Source organism: Channa argus, chromosome 11 (genome assembly GCF_033026475.1).
Source record: "Channa argus isolate prfri chromosome 11, Channa argus male v1.0, whole genome shotgun sequence".
Lineage (NCBI taxonomy): Eukaryota > Metazoa > Chordata > Actinopteri > Anabantiformes > Channidae > Channa > Channa argus.
In genome coordinates this window covers 438,275-455,300 of record NC_090207.1, presented here as the reverse complement: position 1 = coordinate 455,300, position 17,026 = coordinate 438,275, and the positions used below count along the sequence as shown (strand labels likewise).

Here is a 17,026-nt window from a genome sequence, read left to right as displayed (position 1 = left end):
CAGACGTCAGTTTCAGTCTGAACATGTCTGGGTTTTAACGTCCGACCATGAGACACTTTGACATGTTTCACAGCAACAGGGAAAAGGGCTGAACACATCACTTACACATAAAGCAACAGGAAGTGCAACTTAAGATGTTTATTTTATTTCTTTTTTATTTATTTACTGAATGATGTGTGAACTCTTTCTGTGGATCCAGGCTCATATAGACGGTGAGGGCTCCTGCTTCTGTATCGTCCAAATCCACACACAAGCAGAGGACGAGTGTTTTACTGCTATTTATTAATAATAATATGATGATTATTAATGAGTTGTGCGTATGTGTGTGTTCTGAGTGACAGCAGCTGATGTTTCTCTGTCAGCTTCCTCTTCTGATCTAAAAGCAGTTATCACAGTTTTACTTCAAACCTTCAAGTTAAAATATCTCCTTTACTTCAAAACTCCCTCACTTCCACAGCTCGTTCAATCACACCACCTTTCAAAGTCACGATTTTGGTAAATGACTATAATTAATCCTCCCAAGCGCCGGTTTGAGTCCCAGTGGCGCCAGGCCCTGGGTTTGATTGACAGCTTCTATTTTAAGTTTTCTTGTCGACAACAGGAAGCGGAGCGGGAAGGAAATGACATGTGATGATGGACATTTTGTCCACTGACTCTGAGCAAGGCAGCGACTCTCTGCTTTAACCTGCTCCTGAGGCTCTCTCATCCTTTACTGAAGTAAAGGTACTAATACTTTACTGTGGATCTACTGGATTACCAGTGACAGAGTGCGCTCAAATGTTACCTTAGTAAAAGTATCTCTGTATAATCAGGGTGTGAGCAGTGTTTTACTGCTTTGGCTGGTTGTTTGTACTGTATCATTTTCTCAGAAAAGAGGGACATCACTGTGGTTTAAAGAAAAAAGACGGAAATACTACATGTACATGATAGTAGATGATTTGAACTAATATATGAATCTACAACTACTTCATCAGCTGATTTTAATGACAATAAATATTTATTGCAATCATTCACAAAATACACTTAAAATCTTTTACTGAACTATGTTTTTAATGAAAATATGTGAGTCTGGACAGTCATGCAAGTAACAACCGTGAGGTTGTAAACGTACTTCTTAATATACTTTTTAGTATCATATGTCCCTCATCCAGTCCTGCTCCATACAGTTTTCCAGTGGGACCATCTTTAACACAACTCCATTTTTATATTTGTCTTTTTTTGGATCTCAGCTCACAGCCGAAGCACTTTTCTGTTGTGAGACAGTCCTGAGTACAATGTGTTCCCCTCTCAGCTCGGTTTCATATTTTGTCTTAATTCATAAAGTAACAGCACCTGTCTCATAAAGATCCAGTTGGTCTCCGCTGTCAGTGCTCATCTGTCCTAGGACTCATCACAGTCCATAAACAGGACATAAAGAGACCATAGGGGACGATCAGAACTGCTCTGCTCACCTTTCACAACCAGGACTCAAACTCATCCAGCTCCTTCCCTCAGGAGGTTCTGCAGACAGAGCTCTGTTGGTCCAAACTGCAGGGCACCACAACAGGCGGCTGCGTGCAATGAATAAACAATTCTCTACTTCCTCTCTGTCTCTTTGTGCAGGACCACCATCCCTGCTGGGATCCCTCTCTCTTTCCTGGCTTCCTCCAGATGTTTTGGGTCTGATCTTCATCCTACAGGAGTCTCAGCCTCTTCCTCTCTCTCCTCCTGTGTGTGTTCCCTGCCCACGTGTTATGTGTTTGTGTAGTCTGTCCTCTCTCCAGGTCTTCTCTGGCAGAAGACCTGATATTATTCTTCATACCTTTCTCTTCATCTTAAATATTATACAAAACAAATGAAGTGAGGCTACTGCGCATGTCCACAAAATCAGCTGTCCGTAAGGCGGGACTTCGGTGACGTAGAAGGAAGTGTTTCCTCACGCGTGGTGTCGATACGTTCACCTCGTCTCACGGTGAGTTTTTATTCTTCTGTTTTTCTTATTACCATCAACGAACAAACGCACGTTGACCGAAAATAGCTGATCTGTGCGTGTTAGCATGAGGTTGACGTTAGCTGCCGAGCTACAAACAGACTTAACCTCTTGCGCTTTAGGCCGGACTGCGTTTACAAACATGTCTGTTTATGGTTTATTTCTTTCTCACTATGCCCAGTAAAATGGGTAAAAAACTATTTCACTTTAATTCGTCAGCAGGAGTCGATCTTCAATTCGGATAAAATAAAACACACTAAACAGCTTTGGTTTTTTAAATTCTTCATCATCATGTACGTCGTTTCTGTCGTTGGTATATTAGTGTTCGTGTGATATATTAACACACAGACGCGCAGCTCATAATCTCAGCCTGACCCTGAATTCTGAATCCCACGCAAAGTACTGTCTCTACCTTTGATAATCACTTTTTGGCCTGAGACAGTCGTGCCATTATTTAAAGACCTGCTGTGACAGCATTTGTGTGTGTGTGGACCAGGTGCGTTGATGATGTCATCAGCAGAGGACCAGCTGTGTCTGAACATCTGCAACACTTTGTCATCATCATCATCCTCTGCATCGTCTAGGTGGAAACGTCAGACCACTCAGCAGAAATGGGTCAAAGTGAGTTTGTAATAAGTGTGACTGCTGTGACAACCTTAGTGAGATCCAAATTCTGAACAGGAAAGATTTCCTCTGAGGACATTTGGAGGACTCTAACCCTGGTTCAATTCATTAAACAGGATTTTAACAATAAGTTTGTGTAATTTCCAGAAGAAGCAGACAGCAGAGAAGAGGAGGTTCAGCTCCTCAGAGGAGGACAGGAGACATGTGTTCAAACAGAGGAGGCTGCAGCACCATGACGTAGCTAAGGAGGAGGAAGTGCAGGGACAGACTGCAGCTCCTCCTCCTGCTGTCGTCAATCCACAGGTAAAAAACACCTGAGCTTTCATTGGTGGATAACATTAGACGGGAAGAGCTGAGTGTCATCAGCATAAATGCATAAATACATACATCAAACTGTCCTTCACAGTGTGATGTAGAGGACAGGAAGGTGGTGGGAGGTTGTGTCTTTCATTTAGCAGTTCATCAGTGTCATTTTAAACGACATAAAGTGAAAGCAGCATCAGATTGTGACTCAATTACTTGTTCCAATAATGATCAGCTGTGTCTGCTTCAGGCTCCACCTGCTGACGAAACCAACGGGAAACCAGAGAAAAAGAAGAAGGAGAAGGACGGCGTGAAGGAAACCGGGAGGAGCAGCATTAAGACGTCCTCTCTGTTTAAACACAACCCAGACATACCTGATATCCACAGGTACGCAGCTCCTCCTGTCATTGATTGATGCTGCTGATGTCACTGTTTATTGTCAGCTCCATTGGTTATTGGTGGATCCTCCTTCTGTCCCCTTCTTCCTTTATTCGTTTGTTTCCGCATTCTTCACTCTTTCTTTCTCACCCGCCTTTGCCCATTCTTCCTTTTGTTATTTCTTTCATGTTCTTGTTCCTTCCTTCTTTATTTTCTTCATTTCCTACTTTCCATCTTTTTTAATTTCCTTAATACCGTTTTCTTCAATATTTCCTTTATTTTTTCATTCATCTGTTCCTTCTGCCCTCTTTTAATCCCCCTCCATTCTTTTATTGGTTTTTATCTTGTCACTTGATTCATTTATTGCTTCCTTTTCCTTCATTCCTCCCTTTATTCAATATTGTCTTTCTGTCTCCACTTCCTTAATTCGTCGTTGTCTTCACTCCTTCCTTTTATTTCTCCCCCTTCTCACCTCATATTCCTTCTTTTCATTCCTTTCCCTTTGTTTCCTCCCTCTGTCCTTTAGACCACTTGTTTCTCAGGTGAAGGAGAAGATCTTCACCTCGGATTCGTTCTCAGATCTTCACCTTCACCCTCACCTGGTAACACACCTACACCCACACACTGATACAGAGCTTCTTAATGAACTAAATATGGAGACGGAACCGAACGAGTACTGTTACTAATGTGAATCTGGTTCTGAAACTAAGGTGAACTCTGTGAACTGGACCAAGCCTCTGAGACTTTAATTGGTTGTTATTGACAGTTTTTTCCCACCAGGTGGCGACACTGAACAAAGTCCTGAATGTTTCCACGCTGACCAGGTCAGTTAATAGCAGCTACAGTTTCTGCCTGCTGCTCTGTTTCCCTTTGGGTCTAGAACGTGTGATCTTTCAGTCATTGTGACAGTTTGTTTATGACTCCTCTTCTGATCACGTTGTGTATTTGTGTTCAGCGTTCAGAAACTAACGATCCCGGCCCTTCTGTCCGGACGAGACGCTGTAGTTCGATCTCAGACTGGATCAGGTGAGACTTTGAGTAAGATGATGTTCGGTAACACGGTGTATGTTGATGTAATAAAACCAGTCAGTGATGGTTGGATGCCTGTCTGCAGGTAAGACTCTGTCCTACGCTGTCCCACTGGTCCAGAGTCTTCAGTCGGTGCAGCCAAAGGTCAGCCGGTCAGACGGTCCTCTAGCTGTTGTCATCGTCCCCACCAGAGAGGTTTGTGCTTAGTTCAGTATTTACAGCTTTTTTCTAGTCAAATTATGTTATTGAAGACAGACACAGGAAGAGTGTGAAGTTAGCCTGCTAGTCAGTGCTGGAGACCTGAAGAGACCCGCAGAGATCTGTTGTGACGAAAATGAGAGACACACAGTACTGTAGACATGTTGAAGTTAACTGGACTGACAGGGTTTACAATCACTTGCCAATATCTGAACAGGCGCAGATGACCTCTGGCCTCTGACCTCTGGCCTCTGACCTCTGTTTGACATGACTGTTTTAGTTTACAGCTCAGAGACGGGACATAAAATGATATAAAGAGACACAACAAATACAAGAAGATGCAAAACAGAGATTTTAAAAATTTAAGACACGAGTTCCAAAAAAGGACAAAGAGAGTCAAAACAGTCGGGGGGGGGGGGGGTTCCTGGTGTATATACTCTCGCACAGATGGGGGCCTTTACTGGTTTGTGCCCGGGGCCCCATTTTCTCACAGGTAACTTAGTCCATTGCGACCAGAAAATGTTAAATTAAGATCAGAAATAACAAATATTAAAGCATTTTATTAGATCATTGTTTCTGAAGCTTGAGTTCGCTCATGGTTTGTAAATCACTAGTTTGACACTTTACATTGATATTTGTCTGTATTTAAATAATGTTTTAGATTTGGAGACAGATTAAAGAGGAGCATCAGTCCTGATGTCTTTGTCAGCAGCTGTTTGTTAACTGATGCATTGTCTATCTGTCCACCAGCTTGCCCTGCAGACCTTCCAGACCTTCCAGAAACTTCTCAAGGTAACACTAACATATCAGCTTCACCTATGTACGACCCTTAGTTTACAGTGACTGATGATCAGTAGAAGAAACATTAAATGTAGAAATGAGCCCAAGACTTATATTGTGAAGCAGCTGCAGGAAGTGTCATCTCTCTCTCTCTCTCTCTCTCTCTCTCTCTCTCTCTCTCTCTCTCTCTCTCTCTCTCTCTCTCTCTCTCTCTCTCTCTCTCTCTCTCTCTCTCTCTCTCTCTCTCTCTCTCTCTCTCTCTCTCTCTCTCTCTCTCTCTCTCTCTCTCTCTCTCTGTGCAGCCGTTTACCTGGATCGTCCCAGGTGTTTTGATGGGAGGAGAGAAGAGGAAATCAGAGAAGGCCAGGTACTGTCGTGGCAAAATTCGACAATTACTCGAGTTGATTACACCTCGAGTGTAATCAATAAAGAAGCCTCCACATCCAGGAGAGAAGTGCACTAACAGAGTTTCCAGCCTCCATCCAGTGCAGTTCTAAGGACTTAAGACTCGAACAACATGTCAAACATGAATTTGATTGAATTTATATCCTTCTGTTAATGGGCAGAATACTCTTCACCCCCCCAGGCTGCTGCCTCCAGCTTGATATTTTAGTCAGAATAAAGCTAATAATTATTCATCAAGGAATGTCCAGTCCTCCACTATTTGCACTTCAGACTGTCTGTAGGTCCCCTGATAAGTTCTAGTGGTTCCCAAACAGGCCCCAGCAGTCCTTGAGGAGGATGTAAACATTGCTTTCTCTCTCTTCAGGCTCCGTAAAGGAATCAACATCTTGATTTCAACTCCTGGACGTCTGGTGGATCATATCAAACACACCCTGAGCATCGCCTTCAGCGCCGTCCGCTGGCTGGTCCTGGACGAGGCTGATCGGTAACTTCCTGATACGTAACACGTTCCGTCTCACACGTCTGCGCCTCCTGTTTTTCTTTTCTCTTTTTACCCCACTTCCTCTTTCTCTTACTTCCTGTTTTCCTTCCACTCGTCCTTTCATATCTCCTCCCCCTCGTTTATAGTCTCTTTATCTCTTTCAGAATCCCATTTTTTTCCTTCCCTGTGTCCTTCACCTTCACCCTCCCTCCTGACCATTGCCCCCTGCTCCCCCAGGGGAATGGGTTAATTGCAGAGAAAGAAGTTCATTGTAACATGTATTTGTTACATGTATATGTGCTCAGTGACAAATAAATCCTTTCCTACATCATAACGCTTCTATTTTCTTGCTTTTTCCTTTCTCCATCCTTCCTTTCTCCTTCGCTGTTTTTCTTTTCCCACATCCTTTCTTTGCCTCTGTCTCTTGTCCACCCCCTCGTGGCGTGTATAAATGTGGAAAGACATTTTGTTGGAATGAACTGCATAGGACCAAGAAATGGGCCCTGAGGAACTCCGTGTTGTCTGCTTTGATGCAGGGAAACTTTAATCTGGGACTTTATACTTTATTTGTATTTATCGTCTATTGATTCCATCGTGACAATTGATTTGTTTTGTGTGTGTTCAGGACGTTGGACCTGGGCTTTGAAAAGGATTTGACCATCATATTAAACAGTCTGAACTCTACGGGACCGGGCAGACAGAACGTCCTACTCTCTGCTACACTGACGCATGGTAAAAACTTGCGCTCACTCTTTTTATTTCTTTCTCTCTGTGACCTTGTTCCACAATTTACAAACCTCTGGTTCTGAGGCCTCCTAAACTCCTGACTGTTATTGTTGTTAAAACCCCATTAGACGTGCAGTGGTTAATTCTGGAGATGTTGACGTCCTCAGGTAGAGTTGGTTTCCACATGTTTCATGTCTGTCTTAGGAGCAGTAACAGAGCCGACCTGTGCGTCACGATCTCCTGGTTTGTCAGAGTGATTTTTATTAAACAGGAAATGAGGTTCAGAGCTGCAATGAGCAGTTTGTTCAGTAACACATGAACCTGCTGTTCATTCAGTGAATATGTTATAAAAATGCATTTTACTGTGAAACTCTTTCTCTAATGCTTAGAGTGTATTACTGGACAAAAAGGACATGTCTCTGTCAATGTCCTGTTATCTGTTGTGTTCTGTTTTACACTAACCATCAACCACTGTGTTTCAGGTGTGACCCGGTTAGCAGACGTGTGTTTAAAGGAGCCCGTCAGCATCAGAGTGTCTGACCCCCCCACCACAACGCCTGCTGTGACCTGTGAACCCGGTTCAGTCAGCCAATCACAGAGCTTCGCTGTACCTGAGGCTTTGAAGCAGTTTGTGGTGGTGGTTCCCAGTAAGATCAGACTGGTCTGTCTGGCTGCTTTCATACTGGACAAATGTCAGGTAACCGTAGAAACATGGACCTCTTTATTGGGAACATTTACTCTGGTCGTACTGCTGCCTTTTAATAGTCCAAACATATTCTTATTATTGTACAAATCTGCCAAACTGTTTTTTCTATAGTTTTCTCAGAACAACAAACTCATCGTGTTTGTCTCAAGTTGCGAGGCCGTCGAGTTCCTTCACTCTCTGTTCACCTCCGTCCTCTCGGCCAATCACAAGCCTCCGCTCGAGTTTCTGCGTCTCCATGGCAACATGAAGCAGGAGGTAAGGTGTCCACATGCCCTTCAGTGGCCAGCGGTCTCTTCAGTGTCCAGAGTGTATCAGAGGGTGTGTTTGTTTTGTCCACCAGGAGCGCTCTGAGGTCTTTCAGCAGTTTTCATCATCTCGCTCTGGAGTCCTGCTCTGTACGGTCAGTACATCAGTTTCATGTACTCTGTGTTTCTGATGTTTGTGTTGTAAAGACGAGTTGTGTGTGTGTTTCAGGATGTAGCAGCCAGAGGTCTGGACCTTCCTCAGGTCACCTGGATTGTTCAGGTAAATGTGAACTAAACAGTCTGTTGACCTACTATTCTCACTCTACTTATACTTAGTAATAACCCCTCCTGTGTGTCTGCAGTACACTCCACCGAGCGCAGCAGCAGAGTACGTTCACCGTGTCGGTCGGACGGCTCGTATCGGAGGAACAGGAAGCAGCCTTCTCTTCCTCACTCCTGCTGAGACCGCCTTCATCAGCGAGCTGGCCAATCACAACATTAGGTATGTTGACTGACAGTAAAAACAACAGTATTACTCCTGGACTGCAGTAAATTGAGTGTAGTATGTGGGGGTGGGACATGTGTTTCAGTTTATCAGAGATGAAGTTGCTGGACATCCTGTCCAGTCTGATGATAGACGACACCTATAAGGGACGTGGCAAATACCACAGTAAGGTAAGAAACCCTCATACTCACACCCACTTCTCGGACCAGCTCCAGATCTGGATTCAGAGCTGCAGGTGTCCTTCACATGTCTTTCAAAGGGTTTTGATAGAGTGGGATAGACTGGGGTTCTGTGGGTCTCTGAGTGTATCCACTTCAGGGCTCCGTGAGCCGGGGCAGTCGTCATAAACCTGGACTCCATGAGTGTGAACTGTCAGTCGAGTCCAGACTGCAGCAGAGAACAAAACACTGTGAACGGCTCAGGCCCTGCAGCAGGTACAGACCTGGTGGTTTAGTCCTGAAGTTGGTGTCTTTGACTATAAGAACTGCTGTCTCTGGTTTGTCTGTTCCACTTGAACACTGTGAAAAGTGTGACCCAGTAATGATCAGGTTCTGTCTGTAGACTTGATTCAGTTTAGGTGTTTAATCTGTTAACGAATGGACCTCCTTGTCTGTCTGTGTTAGAGTTCATCCAAAGCTCTGGAGCAGGAGATCAGAGAGCGATCGACGGTTCTTCAGACCGAGTTTGAGAATGTTGTTCACTTAGATGCTCAGTCGGTGCAGAACGCCAAGAAAGGTACGGTGCCTGTTTGTTTGTAGGTCAGTCTGAGGGTCATCACAGCAACGTACACTAGATTGCCAAAAGTATTCGCTCACCTGCCTTTAGATCCATATGAACTTTAGTGAAATCCCATTCTTAATCCATAGGGTTTAATATGACGTCGGCCCACCTTTTGCAGCTATAACAGCTTCAACTCTTCTGGGAAGTCTTTCCACGAAGTTTAGGAGTGTGTTTATGAAATACATAATACACAGTGCTCGCAGTCTTCACTCTAATTCATCCCAAAGGTTTCTATCATTCCAATCAGGTTGAGGTCAGCACTCTGTGCAGGCCATTCAAGTTCTTCCACACCAAACTCACTCACCCATGACTTTATGGACCTTGCTTTGTGCACCTGAATTCATTTATGTGGATGGGTGAGCAAATCCTTTTGGCAATATAGTGTATGTTGGGGAAAATGTGAGGATGAGAACATGTTAAACCACAGAAAGAAATGGACAAAAGGTGGGAAATCAAAGGTTCTTTGCTGGAAGTTCTTGTCATTTATTAGTTAAACAGGAAAAAACAAAATTTTTACATTTGGGTAAATGTTCAGTATACTGGACATGAGAATCTGCAGCTTAATTTGCTGGATGTGGCCATTGTTTGCATGACATTTGACTGGTTTGAATCGGTGATGTCAACCTTCGTTTTGGTCCACAATGATTTGAGGGAATTGAGTACAGTTGATTGTGTCGTCTTTACGCTAATTGATGTCTGTTTGTTGACCTATAATGTCCCTGTGATGTCATCAGCACTGCAGTCCTTCCTGCGGGCGTACACCGCCTACCCCACTCAACTCAAGCACATCTTCCACATTCGCTCCCTCCACCTGGGCCACACAGCCAAGAGCTTCGGCCTCAGAGATGCCCCGCAGGGCCTGAGCACAGCCATCGGAGCCCACAACAAGAACCGGAGCCGGATCAGGAGTCCAGTCAAGGAGCAGAAGAAGAAGCTGACCAGCAAGACTGCAGGAGGGAAGAGGTGAGATCTGACAGAATCAGCTGCGTCAGCACTGAGCCGCTCAGATTTGGTTCTGTGGTTCAGAACTAATCAATAAAACCCGATATTAAAAATAGTTTTTAACTCTGTGATTAGACCGGTTTAAATATGAAGCGGCCGAGTGGAGATGCAGAAAAACAGTTCTCTTCCCGAGTGGCTCCTGGGTCCTTTCTTCTCTGTCCACAGTCTAATGACATGTCCACCCCCTCACCACTGTCGATAATTGATGGAAGCTTGTGATGGAATCATTTGCTTGATTTTTAGACAATATGAAGACTGTCTGTTGTGGACATTGTCTCAGTTTCTGTAATTTTACTTCAATAGGATTTTGGATGGAGGACTTGTAGTTCTAGAGTATTTTGCACCTTTATAGTTTGCATTCTTTGTATGTATCCTTTACAGTATTACATCTTGTTTCCGCTCACATAGACCACGGATCAAAATTCAGCTTCACTAAAAAATGAAATGTCACAAGAGTAAAATGTCCACGTTTTAGGTCAATTTTACACTTGACTCACTGTGTGTATTTGTGTGTCTGACTGACACGTCTGTCTCGTTAACACACAACCTGCTGAACGACTGACACACATCATTAAAGCAGAGCTCCCTGCAGTCACAGCTCAGTGTGTTTGTGTGTTGTTGTTGTTAACAGCTGCTCCTCACAGCGGGCCTGTCTGGACATGAACACACACACACACACACACACACACACACACAGAGTGGTCAGCTGAGACATAATTACAGGTGTGTGTCCCTCTATTTCCCACAGTTGTACTGATAGATTTGGGTGCCATGAAGCTACACTGAGTTGTCGCTTTATTAGGGACACCTGAGACAGTTCAATGACAAAAAACACATTTAACGTGAAGGTTTCTCATTAAAACGTTTCTGTTTCCAGCATCGTCTCATTTTTGGTTTTAAGACAGAGTGATGACACTACACACTGAGTCCAGAGTAATTTACTGATGTCAAGGTGATTTCACTCTGTCTCCTTTGGTTTCTCCTCCTCAGCTTTGGTCCTGGTCAGAGGGAGGTCAGGCTGTTTTGCTCAGAGTTCTCCAGTGGCTTGGAGGGTGCAGGAGCCAAGAAGAAGAAAAAGAAGACGTTGTCAGGACGGGAGGAGGAGATGCAGCAGCTGGATTGACCGCCTGCCCACAGCCATCGACCACTCATCAGAAGTTTGGTTTCCACAGTAAATGTGAAGTGTTCATTGTCTGAACTCTAAGAACACTTGCCTAAAAAAAGTCCTGGAGAAGTCCTGGAAAAGGGACTGTCAGACAAAAAGAATTCAGGTTTTTATGAAACTGCTTCACAAAGTTACAGAGTTCTTTAAACTTTATTTAAACAATGTTTCTGTCACATTTGTTACAAAAACAAAAATCCGATAATAAAGTGTGTTTTTAAAGGATGGATTTGGTTTTAATCTCTGCTTAGTCTGAATCTAAATGAAAAGGTTTGACTCCAATCAGTAACAGGGACGCAAACGTGAGACAATGAACAAACATTGGACGAAGTGAAGATGAGTATGAGTGTCCTGGTGGACTGACTGGACAGGAGGCACTGACTGCATACTTCTTCACATTGTCTATTTAACATGACCTGCTGCTATATTTACTTAGTCTTGTACTTTTACTTAAGTAACAGTACAGCAGTAAGTGTACAGGACTTTCACTTGTGTCCCAGTGCTTTAGGTATTTTGTCTGTTTCCTCTGACTGGGGTAGATTTGAGTCCAGTCTGCTCAGTTCCAGGTGAGGACGGTAAAGTCCCTGTGAGGTTGTCCACTCACCAGACTGAGCAGAAGTAAAAGCCTCTCTTCAGTGTGTCTATTAAAGTGGCTGCAGCACTCAGCAGGTCTTCAGTTCTTTGGTCCTGAAGTGGCACCACAGCCTCTTAACTGCATCAATATTTCACCCTCTGCTTAATATTTCATCACATCATCGCTCTGGAAATATCCGATTCATCAGGACTAGTCCCCTCCTGTCCTCCAGTGATCGGACTCCTAATGTCCCTCTCACACGTTTTCTGTAGTTGCATTGTTTCATTTCAGTCTGCTGGGTCCTCTGTGGGACAAACAACTGAGGACGAGAACTGAAAACCTCCGATCCCTACCCTGTTTTATGCCTTTCTCCATTTTACATCTTTGTAAACTGGTGAACTGAGAGGACCAGAGACCGAGAGCAGTCCCGATCCAAGCAAACACTCCCACAGCACTGAGACAAGAACAAACCACAGAGTCCGGTACAAGTCTGTCAAAAGTCATGGTCTTCCAACACTGGCAAGACCACGATGAGTCCACATACCTACAGAGCGAGTCAGTTCACCTATAAACCCTCGAGTCCATAAAACCTTTTTGAGTCCAGACTCTGGCTCTCCAGCACCATATGTGACCTGCACACTAGTAAACAAGGACCAGTTCAAGATCCACTAATTAATACACTTGGTTTAAGTGACCATTTCCTGCAGGACACAAGAAAAAACATGAAACATATTTATATGTTTATTGAAAATTTACAAAATTGACAGACATGTTCAGAGGGGTCAATGCTTCAGGCACCTCAGGTCCACCTAGAGGTCTGACTGACTGCCGAAATGACCCCTTCTCTGAGGACACTCACAGAAGTGATGGATAAACCTTTGTTTTGCAGCTGTTTTTTGTCTTGCTGAGAAAACTCCTGGTCCACTTTCTGGTTTCTGTTTGCTGAATCTCTTCTTGCAGTTTCTGTCCACTTTGTCCTTTAACATCACCTTTGCTGTCGGTGAAGATTCAGATAATGGGCTCAGAGAAAACTCACATTTTTTTCACCCTGGTTTTAAGGAAACTGGGTTTTCAGTTTCAGAAACAGAGACCTTCATCTCGATACCTGTTTCCGTGGTAACACAAACTGCTGCTGCAGGTTTTCTTCAACTAACCCAGAGTTTGTCTCGTGTCTTCAGACCCTCAGAAGGGAGAAGACAATTTCATTTTCTCATTCAAAGCTCCGATCGTAGTGCATTTGCTTTCAGGATTTTATGTTTGTTACTGTGGATGTGTCTGTTCCCACTTCTCTGATCTGTCCATCAGTAGGAGACAATGTCTCACAGGAAAACTGTCCACTGTCTTTATAAATCTGTGACCCTGTCAGGTTGACCTGAAACATTCCTTGTCCAACTGTAGAGACATTCCATACGGATACCTGAAGACTAATTTCTGCTGTTGTATTTAACACCACTGACAGTTCGTTGTCGTAGTAACAGGTTATCCTTTACAGCTGCAGAGACTAGAAAAACTAAATTGGACTTTATTTTTTATGAAATGCTGGAGATAGTCTGAACTCATTTTAAAGCACTTGCTGGCCTTTGCATCGAACTGTATTCAATAAATATATTTAACAGATACATTTTCATGAAGACTGTGCCACCATGTTCACATATTTAGTGTCTCAGACTGAAACGTCACAGCTCTGTAAAGGCTGAATGATTGATTACCTGAATGATTTTATTTTCCCCGTCAGTTTAAAGGCGAGTAATTAGAGCTTTGATTTAAACACTGAAGAAACAGGAAAGTGCTCATTTCCTCTCTTCTTTACTTTTCACCTCTGTTGCTTCTGTAAACACAAATTTGCACTTATGTCCCAGTATTTACAGTAAGATGGACCAGCTCTGTGTTTACTGTTGCCGTGGTGAATCGTAGTTTCTAAGCTCCGTCAATGAAGCTTTTTATTTATTTTTTAAATGTATGTGTTTATTCAGTGAGTTAATTGAGAATCAATTCTTATTTACATTAATGACCAAGAGGCAGCTTGAAGGACAGATACAAAACAGTGATTTAAAACAAACCCTGAACTGAACTGACTCTGATCAGTGTCTCTGAATATGTTGGCTCTGTTACACCTCTTTCCTGAAGAACCCCCCAGTCATCAACAGTAAAAGTAACTGCACCATATTCATTCAGGCACAGAACTGTGAACCAGAACCAGTGGAAACTGTTTCACTAAGTTCCTGTAGTGGAAAAGGGGCAGAGGAAACTAATTTTTCTTCTTTTGCTATTGAAAAGTTTGATGTTGCAACATTAACTAGCTGCTGTTTGGTTCTATCTGTTGTCATGTAGAAACCAGTGGGGCGGGGGTTCAGTGTTGGTGAGGATGCGGGACAACGGGGGCGGGGCCAGCTGGTTGTGGTGGGCGTGGTCTCGATGCCAGTACAAGTCCAGTGTGGGCAGGGCAGGTGGGAGCAGGTAGTGTGTGGGCAGGAACATCCTGCCGGCTTCGGCCAGGAGCTCCATGCCGACAGCGGACTGACGCTTCCACTTGGTCCTGAGGAGGAGACAGATTTTCATTTACAGTCAAATAAAAACTGGGCTGTAGTTTGTGTTTGCACAAGATTAAATTGTTTTCATGTCAGTAAAAATATTTTTACACCTTATTGTATTGTGTCTACAAGTTTGTTTTGCGCACACATTAATTTATTTGCATTCATTAGAACACGTGGTTGTTTTGTGTCTGTTCATCCCGACGCCACTAATTAATTTCTTTCTTTTTTTATTAACTGATGTGCAGTTAAAACTTAATTTACAAAAATATAAAGATACATTAAAAACCTTTTTGTTTCCAATGGATGATTTCGACCAATCACAGCTCAGGATCCTCTGTGGTGGTGTAACAGTAAAAATAAGTCACTAAATAAAAAATCAGAGCCTCTTTCTGCTGCCTGACTGTTAAAAGCTCCAGATTTGTTTCTGCATTAATTATTGATTATTAATTACAGACACACTGAATAATTGATCGCAGTGTTTATTATTGATCAGTAAATGTCTCTGCAGTGACACTGAAATAATGTTAGAACAGGAAAGATCTGTATTTCGCCCGTTTTTACAGTAACTCTTCACCTGTATTTCTGTTTCTTATATTTCTATACTTGACTGAAGCAGGGACACCTCACAGAGACACTAAAGACACATAAACAATATAACTAGGGCTGTTGGCATCCAACCCGTCCTCTCATTAGTTCAAAGATACTTGTTGAGTGTTTTACCTCCGGTTCTGGTACCAGGTTTTGACCTGGGTGTCGCTGAGCTCCAGGGACGCTGCCAGCTCCATGCGGTCCTGGACACTCAGGTACTTCTGCTTCTGGAAGCTTCTCTCTAGCCTGGACAGCTGCTGGTCGCTGAACGCCGTCCGGGCTTTACGAGGCTTCTTCAGCCGGGCAGCCGCAGGGTCCAAGCTCCCGCCCTGACCTGACAGGTACATATGACATCACATAAGTCCCGTCAGCTGATTGGCCAGTGAACAATTACTTCATCAGCCTGGAGTTAATTATCTGGTCCTGCAAAATCCATTTGTTTCTTAATTCAGCGTCTGAAAAAGTTTCTGTCAAAGCCTCAAACAGGAAAAAAAAAATTAAAAAAACACTAATGTTTAAAGTTTATCGTTTCAGGATTGAGGAACCAACTGCTCTCGTCAGACTGAGATGAACCCGCCACCTGAGGTTACCAGGTGAGACGGGAAGCACAGAATGTACAGAAATCACATGTTGGTGGATTTAGATGAGTTAAATTAAACTGGTGTTCAAACTCACACATTCACATTTAACCTGAAACGTTTTTCTTTGTTTCTCTGTGAGAAAATAAACATCGGAAAACGAGAAACTTGCTCCATAATGATTCAAGGATGAGTGTGGAGCAAAAAGGTCGCTTTGATGCAGACACCGAACATTTTATTTCATCCGAACTGCTGCTGAGTTCAGCTCAGCCTCAAACCAGCAGTAAAACATTAACTCATCACTTGAAGAAAAACTTCATCATGAATTAATTTGTGACAATCAGCCTTTACAAAACAGACAACAGTGCAAAAATATTTTCTCATTAATAATTAATGAGCAGCTTCTTTACTAACAAACATTTTCAATAAATGTGTTTGAACAAATTCTACTGATTTTATTTATTATGATCATTTTACCAGAAACTTTACCAGAAATATTTTATTTATCAGAAAACTCCCAATAAAAACGTGATTTTTCACAAATGTTGTGAATTGACAGATATTAAATGAAATAAATCCTGAACTCTAATTTGTGCTAATTATAAATTAATTAGTGCTTTGAAATTTGCGGGACTCCTTTAATATAAACGTTTTAAAGGTGTTTTTTTGATTAAAACAAACCTGGATTTTGTGCTCATTGTGTCTTTGTCTCCTACCTCTGTCGAAACAGGAGCTGCGGGGACTTTTAGTCTGACAGTCTTCATGTGGTTCGGGGTGGAGCGGCTCGGCTTCCAGTTCAGATTGTCTTGGATCAGCGCAGGACCGAGAGTCCGCTAAGATGTCCCGGATCAGGAAGGAGCGGGGCTGCAGCGGAGACTCCGGCCGGGGAACGGGCTCTGTCCGCGGGGACGAAGGCGCCGAGCAGCCGCGGCTGCCTCCCGAGGTGAGCTCCGGAGGGTCCGGGCGGGACAGGAGCGCGCCGGGCGGGCTAACGGAGAGCAGGGAGTCTATGCGGAACGTGGAGCAGCCAGAGACAGAAAGATCCATTCGGACTCAGGTGAGTTTGCGGAGTGTAGACATCGGAGCAGAAGCGGGAGTTTTAGTGAAAGTTTGTCCTCGTGCTGTAAAACAGCTGGATACTTATTATTGATCCAGATAAAACTGAATCAATGATCAGCAGCTGGATCCTCCACCACGAAGGGGGGGTGGGGGGGGGTGTTCATGTGAGGTAATCTGATGTAAAGATACCTGAAGCTCTGCTCCTCCTCCAGATCGACTGTGCTTTTGTCATGTCCACATCCCGGGATCCTCGTCCCTCAGGAGGTCCCGGCTTGCATGCGTGTAGACATTTAAAGCCTCTGAGACAAACCTGTGATGGTGTTTGTAATCTGTAAATTAATGCAGGTAACAGTCGCTTTAATGTAGTAATGCTCAAAATTTTAGTAAATGCGGAAGAGTA

At 43.5% G+C, this 17,026-nt stretch overlaps 2 protein-coding genes across 4 annotated transcripts; one reads left to right on the top strand and one right to left on the bottom strand.

Annotated features, from left to right (window-relative positions):
• Window positions 1-1,805: 1,805 nt before the first annotated feature.
• ddx31 (DEAD (Asp-Glu-Ala-Asp) box polypeptide 31) lies at window positions 1,806-11,520 on the top strand. 3 transcript variants are annotated; one of them, XM_067521838.1, is made up of 21 exons: window positions 1,807-1,951; window positions 2,466-2,590; window positions 2,741-2,896; window positions 3,147-3,283; window positions 3,801-3,876; window positions 4,055-4,098; window positions 4,230-4,300; window positions 4,389-4,498; window positions 5,252-5,293; window positions 5,584-5,648; window positions 6,051-6,170; window positions 6,793-6,899; window positions 7,376-7,590; window positions 7,711-7,854; window positions 7,940-7,999; window positions 8,074-8,124; window positions 8,207-8,346; window positions 8,435-8,519; window positions 8,973-9,084; window positions 9,864-10,092; window positions 11,122-11,520. In XM_067521838.1, the coding sequence occupies exons 2-21, from the start codon at window positions 2,474-2,476 to the stop codon at window positions 11,252-11,254; spliced, it is 2,214 nt and encodes a 737-aa protein (XP_067377939.1). In that variant the 5' UTR covers window positions 1,807-1,951; window positions 2,466-2,473; the 3' UTR covers window positions 11,255-11,520. The 3 variants fall into 3 exon arrangements, 2 of the variants coding, with proteins under 2 accessions (XP_067377939.1, XP_067377941.1); XR_010915593.1 differs by lacking the exon at window positions 8,973-9,084 and having other exon boundaries at window positions 1,806-1,951; window positions 11,122-11,261; XM_067521840.1 differs by lacking the exon at window positions 7,940-7,999.
• Window positions 11,521-11,671: 151 nt separating this feature from the next.
• Window positions 11,672-16,674, bottom strand: barhl1a (BarH-like homeobox 1a). The gene is made up of 4 exons (XM_067521841.1): window positions 16,284-16,674; window positions 15,687-15,700; window positions 15,122-15,318; window positions 11,672-14,403 (listed from the first exon to the last, which is right to left on the bottom strand). Exons 1-4 carry the CDS (start codon window positions 16,612-16,614, stop codon window positions 14,181-14,183), a joined length of 765 nt encoding a protein of 254 aa, XP_067377942.1. The 5' UTR covers window positions 16,615-16,674; the 3' UTR covers window positions 11,672-14,180.
• Between the last annotated feature and the right edge of the window lie 352 nt (window positions 16,675-17,026).